The following is a 20,105-nucleotide window of genomic DNA, read 5'->3' on the forward strand; positions in this document are numbered from 1 at the left end:
CGAACCTTCTATCTTAGAGCATGGGCCGCGAAGTCTCAACCCAAACTCCTATGAATATACCATTACAGTTGAATCCCAGTGAAGTCTCGTCCCGCAGTGGACTGATCGTTAAGACGCGGTTCCCAGCAGATCACCGAAGTCAAGCATCACTGTCTGCAATCAGTATGCGGGTGGGTGACCACTTGGATCAGTCTGCGTAGGGACCGAGGGTGTGCGGTATGGGTCCTCGTTAAACTGTTCTACCGTAAAGTGCTCGACTTCGCGTGCAGATCGTCGGGCTACCGAAGCGGGGGTCTTCGGATCATCATCAGGTATGTTTCCCAGACCGTCGCCAATAGCCCATTGTGCAGCTCTAGTGCGACGTAAATGAACTACAACAACAACAACAGTGAAGTCTCAAAGAGTCAGCGGATGTGTGATCAGCCTTTGAAGGGACGACGAAGGGTGGGGGGATTAGTCCACGACTTTTCTAACTTAGAGTTCTCAACTTCTCGCACAGGTCGTCGGACTACCAAAGATAACTATTAAGAATTTCGGACTACCAAAGTCTTTGGATCATCCCCCGAAATGTTTCCTAGACACCCATAGCCTTTAGTGCAGCTCTAGTGCGACATAAATAAATTTCTATTATCACTACTTCATCCCTAAAAATGCGCGCGCATCTTTGAAAAATGTTAAGCGTCTCAATCACTGTTGCCTCGATGCGATTTGTTGCAGTTCACCCTTCTCTGGCAGTTGTTTGCTGCACTTCACCCGCAAACTAGAGTTACATTCTTGGTTATTTTGAATATATTTTCGGCTTGCAGTCTTAACATGGTGGAGATCCAAATATATGGTGCCCGTTGGAGGTATTTTCTGTTTTGATAATCTTTTTAGAATTAATGTTTCGTTCGGAGTGTATACGGTATAAAAATTATTACATTTTTCCTCAATAAACAGTGCGAAATAATAAAAGAGGAACATCTAAATAATAATAAAGGTGTAATAATTAGATTTTCAATGAATAGTCTTAAAGCTTAACCATAAATATGCTACTTAACTATTGCAGATGATATTTAAAGAAATAAAATAAGTCACAAAAACGCACTGTCTTTGAATAACCAGCCTTTTTTAATGATTTTGAATTGTTGACCATTAAAATATGGGGGAGAGGGGTTGACAGCGATTTTGAAAAGACTTTTCTTATAATTTAAGCAGCAAAACAGTCAAAAGTTTAATCCCGTTAATGTTAATTTTACATGTAGCTTACTTATAGCCATACCTCCATAACTACTGAAGCGAATAAAAAAAAACAAATTCTTATTCAGCATATTTATTCCATGTTAGCAATTATTTTCTGTTATTTACTAACGGTCTGAAAACTTTTTGAGTTGTAAAGTAAGCAAGTTCTTGCACAAATTTAAATTTAAAAGCTAAATAGGTTTTTAAAATTAAAAATAAACATTGTACGGACTCTGTCTCTCCTGCATAAACTAAATTACTATCACATATTTTCCAGTATGTATGCTATTCCCCTGTTTCCCCTGGTCAAGAATTTGAATACATTGAAAAAAAAAATGAATGTTTGTTCTCAGAAAGTACATCTGTGTCTAATTTCGAAACTTAAAATATCGTCTGCTTTAGCTAGTTAGCACATTTAAAGTTAAGCCATCTCCAACTATAAAGTTGTAGTACGCGAAAATACGATCATTAAATTAAAAGTTATTAAGGTGTTCTCATTTTTCACAGTGTATATTTGAAAAATATTTGAGACAGAAATAGTTAGTTTTCTACCTTAGATTACCTACTATGTTAGTTTACAATAGTTTACCACCGTGCAATAGGAAAATGAACGTAAGCGACAAAACATTCAAAATCGTGATTTTTTAAAAATATATTTGGTATTTTTGTATTATAAGCTACTTATTTCCAATGAAAGAAAAAAAATTTTCATCCGTATTTTTCTTAAAAATTCTATTTTAGTGTTCATAGCAATATGAATAGCAAGAAAATAGTTGTCATGCCACTTATCTCAAAATTTATCATGAAGCACTATCGTTGTGTTTTCAATTGCCCTTCAGTAAAGTATGTTGAGATTTCTTAACTATACCTCATAATGTTCCAACTGTATTACCGAGCAGTTAAGACATCATTTCATGATAGTAAAAAAGTAATTCGACAGATTTCGAAAAAAGCGGTTTGACCACTCTTTTCTTTCTGCTGCTGATGCTATGAAAGATAAAATAGAATTTCAGAAAATTGATAAAATGAATTTTTCAATTTTTTTTTCTCTACAGAATATTATACGAAAATGCCACATATATAAAAATCTCAATTTTGAAATTTTTATAAATTCAGATTTTCTATTGCACGACAATATAGTACAAAAAGCAGAGATTTTTAAAAATAAAATGACCAAGTTGAACGCTGTTGAGCTTTCATTTACATTTTTTGATTAGGAAGTTTCCTGAAAATTGATCAACTTACTTTAATTACGCAAAATATAATTTCCCTGTTCGTTAAATCTTTTGGGACTCGAAAGAATTGCATAAAATAAGATTTTTAATCAGAAATATGTATCTGTGAAGGAAATACCCACGCAGCATAATACGTAAATTTTTGGGAAATCTGTAAAATCATTACGCTTAATACATAAATATTACGTAATACTGACGGAATGATATTAATACTGAGATATTTGATAAAGTTTCGATATATTTTGTATACTATTAACAGAATGTATTTTAACCTTCAATAAGATTGTTTTCGCATATTTTATGTATTATTGACGAAGCAAATTTATCTTTAAATTTTGGTAAGAAAGTTTTGTACAGTTTTCGTATAAATGTTGGCGTATATTTTACTATTTAAATTTTGGTAAAAAAAACTTCCGTATACTTTACGTGATATTGACAAAATAAATTTACCATTTTATTTTCGTAAGAATATTTACGTAATATTGACTTCGTAATATACTTCATAATTTATGTAATATACTTACTTCATAATTTATGTAATATACTACGTAATATTGACGAAGTGAATTTACTCTTTAGATATAGTAAAAATGCTTTACTGTATTTTACGCATTATTGACGAAGCAAATTTGCCATTAAAATAATATTTAAAAGTAGTATAAATGGGTTACTATAAACGAATATGCTTACGTATAATTTTACGTAAATTTTAATTCTTTGGATAATACGACGTTTGAAAATTCAATTAAGTCTCAACCCAAACTCCTATGAATACCATTACAGTTGAATCCCAGTGAAGTCTCGTCCCGCAGTGGACTGATCGTTAAGACGCGGTTCCCAGCAGATCACCGAAGTCAAGCATCACTGGCTGCGGTCAGTGTGCGGGTGGGTGACCACTTGGATCAGTCTGCGTAGGNAATAATTTAGTAAAAATGCTTTTCTGTATTTTACTCATTATTGACGAAGCAAATTTGCTATTAAAATAATATTTAAAAGTAGTATAAATGGGTTACTATAAACGAATATGCTTACGTATAATTTCACGTAAATTTTAATTTTTTGTATAATACGGCGTTTGTTTTCCATAAATTTTACGAATGCTTAGTAAAATTTAAAGGTGAAATATATAGATTTTTGACGTAAAATTGATGGTTCTCTGTTTTATGGACACTCTTAGCTGCAAAAAAAATTTTAAAAAAATTCAATTAAACTAATTTAACAGTTTCAGTTATTCTTAATTATTAACAAAAAAGGAAACAGTTTATTTCTCTCATATTAAATGATATTTTTAAGGTTTACTTCTTCACATTTTTGTCATGAAACAAGATCCGATAGACACAAACATTTATATATTTTGCTTGTATTGCATTTCTCAAATGTCTTATTTTTCATTGTAATTAAAAACTCCTAGGATGAAGGTATGTCTAATTATATTTTTCCATAGGCAATCTCTTTGAAAAGTCATACAAACGGAAAGAAAAGTCTAAATACTTTTCAAGAGATATTTAATAACCAAATGTTGTATAATATATAGGAAGCTAGTTATATAGACGATATATTTTGGTAAAGTCTATCTAATATTTTCCAGAGTACATCGTGGAAAATCATTGTATTTAGTATTAATACTATTCCGTAATTTTTCTCTTGTTCGTTTCATTTGTAAAGAAAATCCAGAAATATTACATTTTCGTAGGAAAAACAAGAGCCAAAAATATTTTTTCACGTATAAGTTTTGATGTCCTTATGAATGATAATAAAAAACTCCTTACTATTAAAAAAAACTCTCAAATAACTATTTTCATAAAAATGGAGTTTATTTGAGAGGGAGAATTTAATTTCGGTTAGAAACTGAAGTAAGGCATCGCTTCCACAGTATTTTTTTCACGCTGAATTTATAAAGTGTAATTCAAAGGTGAACAGACTAATAATTTTAGAAGTTATAAGGAATTGTGTACAAAAAAATATACATCTATGTACAGTCNAAAAATGGAGTTTATTTGAGAGGGAGAATTTAATTTCGGTTAGAAACTGAAGTAAGGCATCGCTTCCACAGTATTTTTTTCACGCTGAATTTATAAAGTGTAATTCAAATGTGAACAGACTAATAATTAGTAAGTTATAAGGGAATTGCGGACAAAAATATACGTCTTTGTACTTGCTATCAATCGTCTGGCATTGATTTTAAACAATTGAGACAGTTTATTTTGTATTTTTTCAGTATTTTTTTCACGCTAAATTAAATGAGTATAATTCCGTGGTGAACAGACTAATAATTTTAGAAGTTATGAGGAATTGTGTACAAAAAATATACATCTCTGTACTTGCTATTAATCGCCGGACATTGATCCATATTTTCTTAATTTTTTGTTCACGCTTAATAGAATGTGATCAAACATAAATAAAAAAGGCTAATGCACCTTTGTGCAAATTAATTGAAACACACTCAATAAATTCAGAAAACTAAGAGAAAATGCTATTTTATTTAAATTTATACAAATTCAAAAAATTTTTGTACGTAACATACCTGCCAACTCTTCCGGATTTTCCGGAAGATTTTATTTTCATATTCAAAGTGGTAGCAATACTCAGGTTATTCCAATTAACTTTTTGATTTATAATGATAATTATAAATTAGTTTGACCACCACTACATATTAATAATTGCATTAAATATATAAAAGCGTAATAATCCTTGCACAAGCGAATTTCAACGGGATCAAAATATAAACATATTTTAGAATCAGATTGTTTTTCGTTTATTGTTTTACAACCACTCTGAAAATCCATTGTCAGAAAGAGTGAAAGTTGGCAGGTATGACATAATATGATCCCACGACACTTTATTAACATTTGGACACGATTCGGCACGGATTCCACTAATTTTTTACAGTCATTTATAATTGTGTCCTTGTACCACACATGAATTAACGCCGTGATTAGCTTCTCCATAATTGTACAGTCCATATTTAATAGGCGATTCTTGCATATGGCCCGGAGATTCTCAATTGGGTTGATATCCGGAGAGTTCCCTGGCCATTCCAATGTCTCAATTTGATTCTCAGACATGAATTTCTTGACAATTTTGAGCGTATGGCAAGAAGCTAAATCCTGTTGAAAAATCCCTGTTCCATCAGGGTATCGTTTCTTCAACTCTGGAACAACTTTTTTACCCAGAATAGTAATGTACTGTTCAGAACGCATCATACCGTCAATAGGCTGCAAAGATCCAACCCCATTGTAACCGAAACAACCCCAAAACATCTTCCTTAAAAAACACGGAAAAAAAAGTTTGCTTCAATTAATTTGCACAAGGGTGTATTTCATAAGTTGGCTATAGGGTTTTTGAGTAAAAAGTACTAATCTTGGATTGTAACAGTGAGAAAAACCCTTATAGTTTTATGGCTATTTATCAGAATGACTTGGATTTTCTCATTAAATTCGGCATGAAAAATTTCTTTAGAAAATATACTTAACAGATTTTGATAGCCAATAAATAGCAAAGTAAAGTGTGCTGCATGTTAAAAATAATATTCTTCGTATATAAAATTCTTTTTATATCGTTCTATTGACTTCAGCAAAGTCTCGTTCGATTCAGCGAGACAAAATATGCCTCACTTGTTTAGATAGCAATGTCAGATTCGTAAATTGTTACTTACAAAAATGTACTTTTTGTGAATAAAACCCAGATAATTTTTTAAACTAATAGTTCAGTCTGCTCTGAATTTGTTTTTTTTTAATGTTATGTGAAGAAATTAATCAGAAAAATGCTTTACTTGCCTGTTTAGAAGAAATTCAATTTAATCCCTTATATCAATCCAATTTTCTTTTGAAAAAGATAAAGCGCTCAGACGAGAGTAGTTCATTTTCCAAGTATCATTTACAATGACAAAACTAAACTTTTTGCGGAAAAAAAAATTCTTAGGTATAAATTTTTCCATAGAAACACCCTTTTTATTGCTATAATTATTTGTCAAAGAGATTTAATAAAATTCGCATGCCTACCTATTTGATAATACGCATGATAAATTGATGAGATATCAGTAACCTCTGTTTGTTATTATTACGTCATTTCCATGTCGGTTCATAAATGTGTTAATCTCAAAAATACTTTTTATGAAATACTATATAAGGATAGAACTTAATTTAAAAATCTTGGTAGTAGAGAAGTTACTCGCACGTAATTAAAGCAAATTAAACAAACCAATTGAAAAAACAAATTAAAAAAAAAATTAAAAAAGTACTCAAATTAGGAAAAACCTTAACTTTTGATCTTGTGAGTAATCTAAAATGTGTAGCTACATATACTTCACGCTAATTAAGCAGTGAAATCGATATTTTAAGTTATGAAATCGGGAGCAAAAACATTTTATTTGAATGCCTTTTTATCACGCGGTTTCGAGCATCGAAATGTTGGATGCAACCACAATTTGAAAAATGTAGTTCCAATAGCTTAGAGGAGAGCTGTTTGAAATTTGGTTCCTTTAATGTTAATTTACTTTTTGCACGCAATCTTATCTCAAACTTTGCGTAAAAATAAGTTGCATTTTCTCACAAAGTTATAAAACTAGTTTTTCAAAGTTAACGTCTCAAATTAATGTTTTTTTTAATGAATTTTAATAATTAACTATAAATTTCAAATTGTAAGACATAGAAATTATTTAATAATTTGAAACCACGGCAAAATCCAAAACTTGAAGAGAAGCATTATCTTGGAAGATAAGATTAACTCTTTGGTGGAGCAATTGCGCATGCTCACGTCTATTTTAGAGGCAACGCATCTTTGCTACGTTGGCGTGATTTACGCTACAAAAAACAAGCATGTTTATAGCTATTAATGTTTTCGGTTTAAGCCTAACTTCGAAATAATAATGTGGACATGGAATGCAAATTTGAAAAAATTTATTAAAGAAATTTAAAAACGAACCATGTGATCTTACAACCATTGGTTCATACAATAAAAAAATAATCGTGTTTGGTAACATTATGGTTGTCTAAGTGGACTCATTGCACTAGTTCCATAAGAAACTAGAGATACAGTAGAGTCTCGATTATCCGAGTTAATGCGGATAACTGAAAAACTCGGTTAAAACGAAGAGTATAAAAAAAGAAAGAAAAGGTATAAATGTAATATATTTAAGAAATATAAAATTTATACGAGTATACCACGTACAATTCCTATTATTATTGAAAAGCTTACTTGAAAAAACTTAAAAAGTATACTTTGCGAGAATTAAAGAGTTATTATTTAAAAAAAGTCCTTAATCGTTTTTTGTTTTACATAACTTTGGTGCTTTTCTGTAGCAATGTTTCGCCATTTTTTAGGGATAGCAGGAAGGCTGGTGTCGCCTCTTTTTGTTGTTCTATGTATTCAGTAGCATTTTCGACAGCTTTAAGTTCATCTGTGTGAGAGATTTTTATATGTTGATTTTCATCGTCACTGTCTTCATCATCTTCGCTAGGTTCATTTTCATTATTGGCGATATTAATGATCATTTCATGGGATCAAGTTGTTAGATTTTGTTTTCCCGAGTGTTTGGGAGATAAAATTCAGATTTATTTTTCGGCGATATTTTTAAAAATAAACTAGAACAAAAAAAAACCTTAAAATATTTGATAGCTCGGTTAAAGCGGAAACTCGGATAACCGGGGCTCGGATTATCGGGACTCTACTGTATTTTCGTCATTTCAAAATTATAAATTACATTTATTTTACCAATACAATTTAGTTAAAAGAAGTTAAATAATAGAAGTTCAGAAATATTAATAATAAACTGCATTCTTAATCGCTGAATTCATTAAAATCTATGATCTACCAAATTTTTTTGTTCACATATCTGCAGTTTTACATAGTGTAAAGCATCTTGAATCGTATGCCACAGTTTTAAAGAAATAGTCTGCTTCCATTCTAAATGTTTTTGATTTTGTGGTCCAAGTTAAAATGATATTCCACAACGTTAGCGTTTTTAATTTACGGATTTTTGCAAAATCTCTTATTTTCACTTACGTAAATTTGATATTTTTTTCACGAGTGCATGTCCATTTCACCAGAACTGCGACGAATGCGCAATTACTTGATGGGAGGGTACGGAAACTAAAGTTGCGAAATCTCCCTAATGCTTTATTTTCAGCCCAAAATATACAAGAAGCTTATCATTTAAAGGTTTCATGTTATTTTTTATGTAAACTTGAGTTTTTTAAACTTCATCTTAATTTATCTTTTTAATTTTCAGGCCAAACAATATTCTTCCCAATTCTTTTATGTGGATACGGGATATGATACTCAACATTCAACCCATATGGTCCGTTCCATTGGAAATAAGCACGATCCTCTTTATTGCCTTAAACACCTACAAAAGTCTGTACGCCACCGATAACAGTTACATGTCACATCGACTTTTCGTGGTGGGCTGCACATTCATCACATTGCTTCTTGAAACGCCATTCGTAACCAGTTTCGCCATCTTGCTTTTAAATTTCTTACTGTGTTTCGCACTTTCCTTGTGTATATTGTGGAATGCAAACATAGCAGTGCTAGCTTTACCCATCTACGTATCATTTTCCCAACCGCTGAGTTTTTTAGTAGACTTGATCTACGTACTTCGCTCAGCTGCTTTTTGTGTGGAAACAGATTCCGAAGAATTCGTTTCACAGACTGCTTTTTATTCCATCATGAGTAGCATGCTTTTAATTACCATCGATTGGGAAAGTAGTGTTCTAGATCAAACGACGGTCACTGTGTGTTTTTTACTTCTCCACATTTTATCAACACTTGTGTATCTTTTTTATTACGGAACTGAGCATTTTAGACTGAGAATTCAATGGGCTATTTTCATTTCCTTCCAACTGGTAATAAATGCTACAATTAAGCATTTCTACAAGGGAGAAAAGCTTACATACTCTTTTCAGTATTTTAAATCCCTGTCTAAAAAATTTTAGTAGCAGTTTGTATTTATCTTGTTGTTCTTTCAAAAATGTATGTAATTGACATTTCTTTTAAAAATAAATTTTTCTTGTGATTGTTCAGCTTATTGCACTAATATGATTTATAGCTTCTGCTAAAGGTATTTTATAACCAGAGTTGAACATCCTATCCGATTCTGACTTGACGACTATCAGTAATAAACTCCGTATCCTTTCTAAATAAAAAAAAAAGAAACCAAAAGCAAGCAAAACTAAATTGATTCAATACATTGACTGATTGAATTTCATACTATGATTGGACTCGGTAACCTTGTCATTTTGCCGTGGAATCACAGAAGGCAAGGGAACTTGTGGGTAAAGCATTGAGACAAACTAGCCTTCTTGAAGGGCTTTTTAATGAAACTATACGACATTTGCGAGACATGGAGAGGAAAACCACGAAAACTTCCCACGATCATGACGGCAAGGGGGTCCTAACCTATGATTCATCTGCCACTGAGTTTGTTTTTGCTTCAGCACTGTGGCCATTATGAACTAGGAGCAGAACTCTTATCAACCAGCTAGCGCAGGTTCGAACCTGGGCCACCTCATTGAGAGGCGAACTCGCTATAAGCAGCCGCGGCTCTTGAGAGGGGTATAAATATTTTATTTGATTCTGAAATATTATGGAGAATAAAAAAGTTTTGATTCCTACATTTTAGGAAAGATCCGTAATTGCCGCCTTTGATTCTTCTCAATAATGAAACTACTAATAATAATAAACTAACAGCAAGTTGTATTTAATATTTTAAGAAATGGTGAAAGATTTTAAAGGATATTTTTGAAAAATTTCTGATTCCTTAGTGTTCAGAAAATTAAAAATTTTATGAAATCGGAAGAAATTCTAATCTCAGAAAATTAGAATTTTAGAGTTCTTGAAAATTAGTGAATTAGAACTAAAGGTTCAGATTTCACAATTTTTATTTTATTAAACTTAAAAACATTCATTTAATCAAATGCTTAAATTTCTTAAATCTTGGTGGGTGGAGTTATTTAAATATTAACCTCTGCGTTTTCAGAGTGGAAAAAAAGAGTCCAAATGCTTTTGGTAACACTCGACTTGTTACCTACCTTAAAATTAAAGCGCCAATCATGTGAATATTTAAATGAATTTGGGAATTATTGATTCTGCTACATTAAACTTGCAAGCAAGACACAAAGACAAGGCGTATACTCTTTGTGCTCCGTTGTCAATGTATAAATTTTCGAACAAATTTACTTAAATGTCACTTAGAACTTAATTTCACTTAGTATTATATTTTTCACTTCATTTGAGTGAGAGAAAAACAAATGTAATGTTTGGTGGAAAATGTCGAAATTTGGATGGTTGACTCAATGTAAACTCTGTACAAGCTTTATAAAATCGGAAGAAATTTAGAAAACTTCCGAAACTGACTTAATATTCTAGGAAGTTTTATTATTGTAATTTAATTGTTTATGTTGTCACAGAACTTAAGAATCTGATTGGTTAAGGGGGGAAAAACTTGGATGGAAATCCAAGGACTTGGACCAAGAACTTGGATAATTCAAAGCTCCAAGCAAAACAAGTTTCCATCAATTTCAATAAATCTTCGTCCGTGAACTTGAATCGTGTAAACAGGCCTTAAAACTACTTTAAGAAAATTAATATGAAAACGAAAATAGGGCGTAAGGTTTGCCATGTTTTGAGCTTTGTCCCTTATTTGGCTATATGTGTCTAAAATATCGTTTGCTATTTTTTCGGTTGCATCATACTTTATTTGCGAAGTCTTTCGAATTCATTTGCCTGTTTCGTGTCAATTTAAATTGGAAAAAATGTGTTATATTGTCAAGGGCGCCGGCAGAATAATATAAAAGGGGGTGCAACCGTCTAACAAACTGACCCCCCTCCAATTTTTCTTTTTTTTTTAAATATTCTGCTATTATGTTTTTTTTTGTTATTTCATATACTTCCATCTATTAATTTTTTTCAAGATTCAGGTATAGAACAAAATAATAGGAACACCTGTGAGTTATGGCCACCTTTGGCCTGAATGACAGCTTGCATTCGACGAGGGATTGACAAGTAAAGGTCTTGAACAAAAGTTCATTGGAATTTGCAGCCATTCCTCTTGCAGGGCTGTCTCGAGTTCAGAGAGTGTGCGTGGAGGAGGAAACCGAGCACGGACTTTTTTCTCCAAAAAACCCCACAAAGGCTCAATGATATTGAGATCAGGGGACTGAGGACACCACGTTAGATGGTCCACTTCATCATTATGCTCATTTAACCATGTTTGAACACAGTGAGACGTGTGAACAGGGGCGTTGTCATCTTGGAACACAGGACGTTCTCCCGGAAAGAGAGTATGAAGCATAGGGTGAAGATGATCTGCAAGAATGCTTCGGTAATGGTCCCCTTTGACCACCCCCTCAAGACAACGAGAGGCCCCAATCCACGGGCAGATATAGCGCTCCACACCATCACTTAACCACCTCCATGTTTCACGGTTGAAACCAGCCAGTCAACATGAAATGCTTCTGCCGGCGTTCGCCATACGAACACACGTCCGGTGGTCTGGAATAGGGCAAAAGAGGATTCATCAGACCAGATGACTCGTTCCCATTGCAGTTGTGTACATTGTAGGTGGTCTTGGCACCACTGTAGTCTCTTCAAAGCATTCCGCGCTGAAACTAACGGTTTTGGAATAGCTACTCTGCCATGAATGTTAGCAGCATGCAACTCCCGTTGAATAGTTTTCATGGATACAGGGTTCTGAAGGTGGGTATTCATCTCGGATGTTATCACCGGCAGTGTTGTCTTGCGTTTTCGAGCGACTATCCTCTTCAACACCCGCCTATCACGGTCTGACAACTTCGACTTCCTGCCGCTGTTGTGCCTCACCGAAGACGCCTTACCCAACTTTGTGTATGCCGACAGAGTCCTTGATTCAGTGGTCCTTGAAACACCTACAAGGTTCGCTGTTCTGGACACGGACGCTCCAGCCAGGCGAGCTCCGATTATCATGCCTCTTTTAAGGTCCTACATAATCTCGTTTTGCTAGAAACAGATTTTTCTCTTGCAAATCTCACACTGACAAATGCTAGACAGATACCTTGCCTTTCATCACCACTAGGTGGCACATTCTTGCGACACGTGCCCGCCGCTTATTGGACGGTCGAGAACGACTCCATTCTTTCACAGATGTTCCTATTATTTTTTCCTATACCTGTACATTTCTTCATTCTTAACAAGATATTTTAAAAAATTACGAATTTACGTGATCCGAAATGTGGAGGAATAGAGAAAATTCTTATGAATCCCTCGAATAGAACATCGATTTAGATATTGAGGCCACACCGTTTTATCCAGCTGTAGCGGAGGCAACCAAAATTGGCCTAACTCTTCAAGCTACTACGTGCACTATTGAATGCATTTTTAGTACAATGCGACGCATGAAAACATGGAATCAGTACTACAGTGTCTCACGAAAGATTAAGTAGTTTGTGCATGCTCAGTGTGCATAAGAAAATATTCAAAGATGACTCAGAATTCATCGAAAATGTTATAAACAGATTTGGACAGCTAACAAGACTATTACAATTCTTGTTTGATTAAACAATTTTTAATTGTTATGTATCAATAATTGCTTAACTATTTGCTTTTGAATAAAAATATTTTTAATAAAAAATTTTTTATACTCTTTAATTGTTTAAAAAAAGCCAGGGGGGGTGCAAGTGCACCCCCTTGCACCCCGCTGCCGGCGCCCTTGTATATTGTAAACACTATTAGTATATCGGATGGCGCGCTTTTTCTCATTTAGGAGTACAAATCATTCAGAAGTAGTAACCCCCGGAAGTCTTTTTAACCTCTAGCACCATCTGTGTTTAGCTTCACATGGTCAGTCATCCATATCACAGGAACTCTTGAGCTAAATCTCCAGAGTTCATGCAAGATAGTAATTCTTCAGGAGAGAGTGATACCTTCGTTAAAAGAACGAGTATTAACACTCTACAAACATGGTTTCCTCATTGTTTGGCTATCACGAGAACTGCACCAAACTCGTTTACTTTCGACTACCGTCGTTATAAAGATGATACACATCAATTAGGGATCAGCGGAAGCTATACTGTGGTAAATCCTACATTAATTTAAAATTTAATGTCTAGGAAAAAGTGAATTCAGGTTAATCTAGAGTAAACCACGAAATTTCAAATGCTGAGGGAAAAAAAAGAAATCAAAATGCAAACATATTACACGATTACTCAGTGGCGAAGTAATTCTGCACTGATTTGTATGCTTTTTCATATTCTGAACACATTTTTCAGGCATTTGAAATTTCATAGTTTACTCTAAATGAATAAATTAATAGTCTCAATGGGGTGCTAACATTGCGCACCGACCGATTTTACTTCCCATAGTAGCTGATACCATCGTTACGCTGGATAAGCTTTAAGCCAGCACTGAAGATAGAGCCCTGATTTTTCGCAATGACAGTTCAGTCTCTTAACCACGGTGTTTCCATTGTTATTTTTAGTTGGGTATATCAAATAAAAATCAAATTATATACACAAAAGAAAAAGTCGCATTATTGAAGAATTTTTGGTCAACATACATCTAAATATTTACTAATACCTAAGTATTTTTGGAGAGAGCATTTATAATTAACTTAAAACTCTAAAATAATTTTCAAAATAACCACAGAGTGTTTGATAGGAGAAATACAGATAGGAGATACATTTATGACTTAACTCTGAAATGGTTACAATATTTTTATGACAAAGTATCCTTTCTTAGAAAGCTGCTTTTATAAGACATCTAAACTAGCCTTCATTTTCTTTGCAACGTGATTCAAGAGATAAGCTTGACCTGGTGGAACTCTATTCAGAATTTCTTCATTCAAAACGACCCATTTAAAATCACTATCAAAATAGTGATCAATTTTGCATAAACCATCATAATGAACATGCCAAACTTCAGCTTCGCACCATGCCTGATCTGTGTTAACAGCTTCGTCTAGATAACCTTTCAAAACTCTTTCAGAAATCATTGCGTCATTTTCTTCAACACCTGCCGACTGAGTTTTACCGTGGATGGAAGCGCGTCTATTTTTGGCTTTGGTAACATGAATATCACTCGACAATGATTTAAAAAAATCCAACATGTCTTCTTCCGAAAACCATTCATCAATCGCTTGAAAAATCGTTCGTATAGTGGAATAGGGGTTTTCAGACGTAACAAAACCTCCGGGTAAAAACAAATCATCTTTAGTGGATAAAACAACTTCAAGATATTGATGATAAAACGCTGACTCAACTTCTTGCCAACGAGTGACAATAACGTAGATATGGTGATTGGGTCCCCATCGAGGAAGATAACCACGACCTCGGAGACCTGTTCTTCCCTGGGGATTCATTGGCAAGTCATCGGTATCCAGACTGTACATGAAAGGGTTGCCAAATTTATTTCGAATCCAAGACAGGCGATTATAACTGATACCTACCGGACTGACGGACGATGTATTCCACTGAAACATGGGCATTTTAAAGTCATCCCCTTCAGCTTCTCTAATTCTCTGTATGTCAATATCAACGTATGGGCGTACATCGGGCGAAAAGTCTTCTTTCGGCATTGTATAAGCAATTGGTTCGTAATTTTGCCAACTGTTGCTCCATTGCACTCGCTTATCTGAAACCGGAAATCGGAATACCTGTGTATTGGGGTATGGACTGATCCTGGAAAATAGCTGTGGTACATTCTCCATTCCTAGTCGTTTTCTAAGAGATACTTGTAATTGACTGTTTCTCAAGACCTTATAAGTGTGTTTTGATCGAATCTGTATGTCCGTCAAGTGCCCTTGCCAATTTCTTATCATAAGTTTCTGCTTGCCAATTTCTTCTTTTAAAAAAATCCATTTTTCTATACGAGACTTCGAAGAATTTTCAACGCGAACGGTTTCTTTCAAATTGCGCGTGTAGTAATCTGAAGTTAGATCCTTCCAATACTGTAAATCTTCTTCTTTCATAGCTCCTGCTCGACATTTTCTACTTTTTGTTCGACAGAGGAAAGAATAAATGCATTTGAAGAATTTAATGCAGTACATGATTGGACTAAAAGGAGCTGGAAAAGCAACGCGATTGGAGAAGTCATAAATCGTTTGATAACGATGATATTTCCAAATTTCAGTACCTACTTCTGCCAATCTCGTTTGCGTATTGCTAAATAACGCCATTAATAATGTCAAAAGAACAATGCGAAGTAAAAGGAAATATTGAAAACTGAAAACATAAGGCCAGATTCCTGGATTCGGGCATTCTGGTAAAAAGTATTTCCCAACCCTGCACTCGTAATCAGGGAGTCCATAAAAACTGAGTCCGTTTGGAGATCTCTTAAGCCTTATACACTTCGGGTGAACTGTTCCAAGTTCAGGTACTGTCATTTTAAATAGGGATAGTGCAGTTCTGTAAAATATTCTTTTAAAAAGCTCGTACGTGAACGGGTAATCCGGATAGATAATTGCGTGTATCACTACACCGTTGCTGAACATGATGAGCGCTGTTACTCTGATAAAACCTAAGAAATCAACAAGTGCCATTCTTTTGATTTGATATAACATAGGTCCTAATTTTGGTGAAAGGGTAAAAGCTCGAAAAATCACTCGATAGAAGAAAAATAATAATGCCAAACATAATATGACTTTTATTACATATGGAGTGATGAAGTTTTTATACATTAGCACTCTATTACTTGTGTAACATAAGAAAAATATTATCATCCATAGAACTTCGATGTACCTTAACTTTAAAGAAGCACTCTCTGGTAAAATTAGTATCTGGTATAGTGCATCGATAATAATTACTCCTGTCCATACACTCATCCAGAAATCCAAACGTGGATTTCCACACGAAGGCCACAAAACGGCAATGCTGAATAAAAAAAGATATATCGCGTAAAACACTTGGCATAACCAAAATTTACATATTGGTGAGCTATACAAATTGTAAATACTTTTTAAAAGTGCAGAACCGAGATCCCTTTTTATAAAAGTCTTCGAATCAATTTTCTCAATATTATTTTCAATTTGTTTCAGTTCATTTGATTCAGTTGATGCTGTTTCAACTTCGGGTGGATCAACCCAAAACCACATTGGGAAAACAAATAATGCAGCCAGAATAATTTTTACGCCCTTAGGTACTGTAAAATCTCCATAAGGCAAATCTTTTATGATCAGCCTACCATTTAATTGGTTATCCAAATATAGCTGGCAGCACTCGGTTGCAATAAATTGGCGATTCTTTGCAAAAGCAGCTATTTCCAATAGAGGCTTAAATGACCATAAATCGTCCTTATCACGCAGTAAATTCAAACCACGTTGGGTGCTTTTTTCGTAACAGAGAGCCATTAATTCCGCAGCCATCAAGTTAAACTCCATGACGTCTTTCTTTATTTCATCATTCAGAATAAACTCCGGTATTGAATATTGGGTCTTATTAAGAATTATTGAATAAACAAGAGCCAAATGAATTGGTTGAGCTGAGTATTTCCATATTACTTTAGCGAGACTAATTCGGTATGACAATATACTCCAAATAGCTAATGCAACGAGAGCTTTTTGCTCTGCATGTGTAGATGAGTATTTACTATACATTCCTCTCGCGTTTTGATCTAAAGTCTTAGTGCTGATAATGTCCGGGATGCTTGTTAGCTTTTGTAACAACTTTATTAATTTAGTGTCTATAAAATGTCGGGACATAACTGCTGTCTTTCCGAGTCCAAAAACAGTTTCCCAAATCACTGTTCTGAAATACTCTCGATTCAAAGAAACGGCAAAAAGATTAGTTAATGTATCACCATCAAGAAATTTATGAACTTTAAAACCTTGGCTTAAGAACATGTCTACAAATTCTTCCCTTCTTGGCGCAATTAAAACTTTGGCAAACATTTCATGATCAGCGTGTAATTTACTAGTTACATCTTTGGAAAACACTTCTGTCCTGGCTGCTTCCGGGCAATTCCAGTCTATAGCCAAAAGCAGATTATCTTTCACATGGTGGAAATCTTTACTTTGAACTTCAAGTTGGCTTTTGAGAGACGCTTTTAAGAGAAAAGTAGTTAAAGATTCACTGCTGGTTTCTAAATCACTAGGTTTCAATATGGTCATAAATTCGCGATCCCCTTGTTTTGAATATCTTATGCAGTCTATCAATTTACTGCAAAGTTTCCTGTCTGAAACTCCTGAATTGTATAAATTAGGAAAATGCCGATTTATTTCTAGAACAACCTGGGGCTTTACAACTGTTTCTAAATACTCAGCTTCGTTTGTGCTCTCTGGGCGGCGAATCACCTGGCTATAAGTAAAAAATAATAAATTTGCCAATCCACATGATCCCTGAATTACCAAAACAGGAAAATTATTTTTCATACACTTTAGAACAAGATCAATTTGTTCTAAATCACCTTGACAAATAATCGCCATTATAGGTATACTTCTGTCATCCTGGACTCCAGTATTTCCTATCCTTTTGTCTTGTCCAAGATATTTAATAAAATTCAAAATAACAAATTCTTCATTTCTCTTACTTTGTTCTTTCTTAGCCTGAACAAATATGTAATAATTCAAATGCTTGTTTAAGTTGCCATTTTCTTTACCGTGATCCTCACTGTCTTCCAATCCAAACTTTTCAACTACATTAACCTTGTTGGTGGCGCACACACCGATCAAAGCACTGTTTGGATAAAAGGAATCTCGTTTCTGCATACTTTTCATCAAGACTTTCCGATGATATGTTTCTTTTTCGTGTTCCTTTCCAAGTTTCCTACCGAATTCCCGGTCAAGGCTGTCCAAACATACCCATGTTTCAGTCGTATGCAGAGCATTTACCAATCCTTCTGTTAGCAAAGACTTAAGCTTTTTTACTTTGTGGTAGTCGGAACAATGGTTTTTGGATCCGGATATGATTAGCAATACAATTTTTGGAAGATGTATTTTCCATTCATGAAGCATTTCTGAAATGACGGTGTCCATTGGAACTGTATGGTGAATAAGCATAAATGGCAGGTGCTTTGCCTTTTCGGTATGCTCTCCATCATAAAGATGACCAAACTTGAAGTTATCTTCTTTTTTACTTTGCTGGAACTTTTCAGGAGTACTTTCCTCAGCACTGGTACGCTTTAACGAGCATTTGCCAAATTCAACATTCATATTTTGTTACATACGTATGTAATTTTTTATGAATTTATATTACTATTCATATAATGATACAAACTTTATTCTTATTTTTTAAATCAATAAATTCTTTAGTTTCTTGGCATTATTTAGATATAATCATTCTCTACTCATGACAACCACGCTAATTTTAATGCCCTTCAAAAAATTAAGCAACAAAATTGAAATGGTGATAATATCGCAGTGTTAGTCGTGACAAAGAAATGTAATCTATAATAAGGTGGCGCTTTTTCATATGCTCAACGAGTGTAGATCACTTGGCGTGGCGCAAATTTTCACTATTCGTAAGTCAGGATTAATCACCAGATTGCTCATTTTACCAGATCTGTGATAGATGCTAATTTTTAAGGCTGACCTAAGTGTAATTTCACTAGCAACGGTATACCTGCAAGTGACGTAGTGTGGATACTTCGATTCTGATTGGTTGTTGAAACGTGTTTTTCTTTTACATTAGCAACTGTTCTTTCAATTTCGTTTCAAGTAAGCCTAGCCCGTCAAGTATCAATTCTCTTATGTGACACATTTTATATTCTTTGACAAAGATTTCTATTATTTCACTATATGTTTCTTACCGAACACAAAAACAGGCACGAAGCCACGTAGGATAAACAAGCTAATTATGCATTGAAGTTGCCAATTACACAAACAAAAATATATCACGGTAACTATAAAATACATAAACAAATAACAAATCAAAGTTAAATAAAGGACGTAGACGAAAAAAAATTATGTTTCAGCAAATTCCATGTGTGATACGGAGCTCTATTTAATTAACATCACGTTAATTAACCCTACGAGAAGAAACTTAGCTCAACTTTCACACGCCATGCAATTTACACGCATACATTGTGCATTTAACTATTTTTTTGTACATCCATGCATTACATGCGCATAAGTATTAACAAAGTATGTAGTTATACAAGTACATACGTAAGTTGTACATAAGTACATACTTTGCGTGCACATATATCGATGTACATATAAATATGCATGTATACATGTACGCATTTTATTTACGCAACTATGTGCATATATTGTACCTTTAAATAACATTTTTACATATTGTACGCAAATACGTACAATTTTATATACAAACGTACATTGTATATACGTGCTATTATCGTAAATTTATACAATATATGCACTTAAGTACATAAAAGCATGCAAACGCATAAACATTATTTTCATATACGTTCATACATACATTGTCTATGTATACAAAGATACAAAACATTGCCTTTTTGTACAAACTAACATACATGCGTACATGTATCATAAATGCATAATTATATGTACTAAGCATATGCGCATTGCATTAAGTATATTACAATATAATTATGAATATTGTACGTACAAACAACGTTTGTGCATACATTGTATGTATAGGAATCGCAAATTGTACGTTCATGCGTGCGTACATTCTATGTACATAAAAATATGTAAACACATGAATACTTACATAAAAAATTTGACTATAGTATACAATCGTAATAACTTGTAATCGTATA

General features: G+C 33.7%; 1 protein-coding gene and 1 long non-coding RNA gene across 2 annotated transcripts; one reads left to right on the top strand and one right to left on the bottom strand.

The window, feature by feature from the left end:
• Positions 1 to 428: 428 nt before the first annotated feature.
• LOC107439227 (uncharacterized) lies at positions 429 to 9,478 on the top strand. Its single transcript, XR_011636033.1, has 2 exons — positions 429 to 848; positions 8,686 to 9,478. It is a non-coding gene; the product is annotated as an uncharacterized lncRNA (long non-coding RNA).
• Positions 9,479 to 14,178: 4,700 nt separating this feature from the next.
• LOC107439223 (protein ced-11-like) lies at positions 14,179 to 18,573 on the bottom strand. Its single transcript, XM_016051740.3, has one exon. The coding sequence runs from the start codon at positions 18,571 to 18,573 to the stop codon at positions 14,179 to 14,181; it is 4,395 nt and encodes a 1,464-aa protein (XP_015907226.2).
• Positions 18,574 to 20,105: the final 1,532 nt, after the last annotated feature.

This window comes from Parasteatoda tepidariorum, chromosome 2 (assembly GCF_043381705.1).
Source record: "Parasteatoda tepidariorum isolate YZ-2023 chromosome 2, CAS_Ptep_4.0, whole genome shotgun sequence".
In the NCBI taxonomy this organism is placed as follows: Eukaryota; Metazoa; Arthropoda; class Arachnida; order Araneae; family Theridiidae; genus Parasteatoda; species Parasteatoda tepidariorum.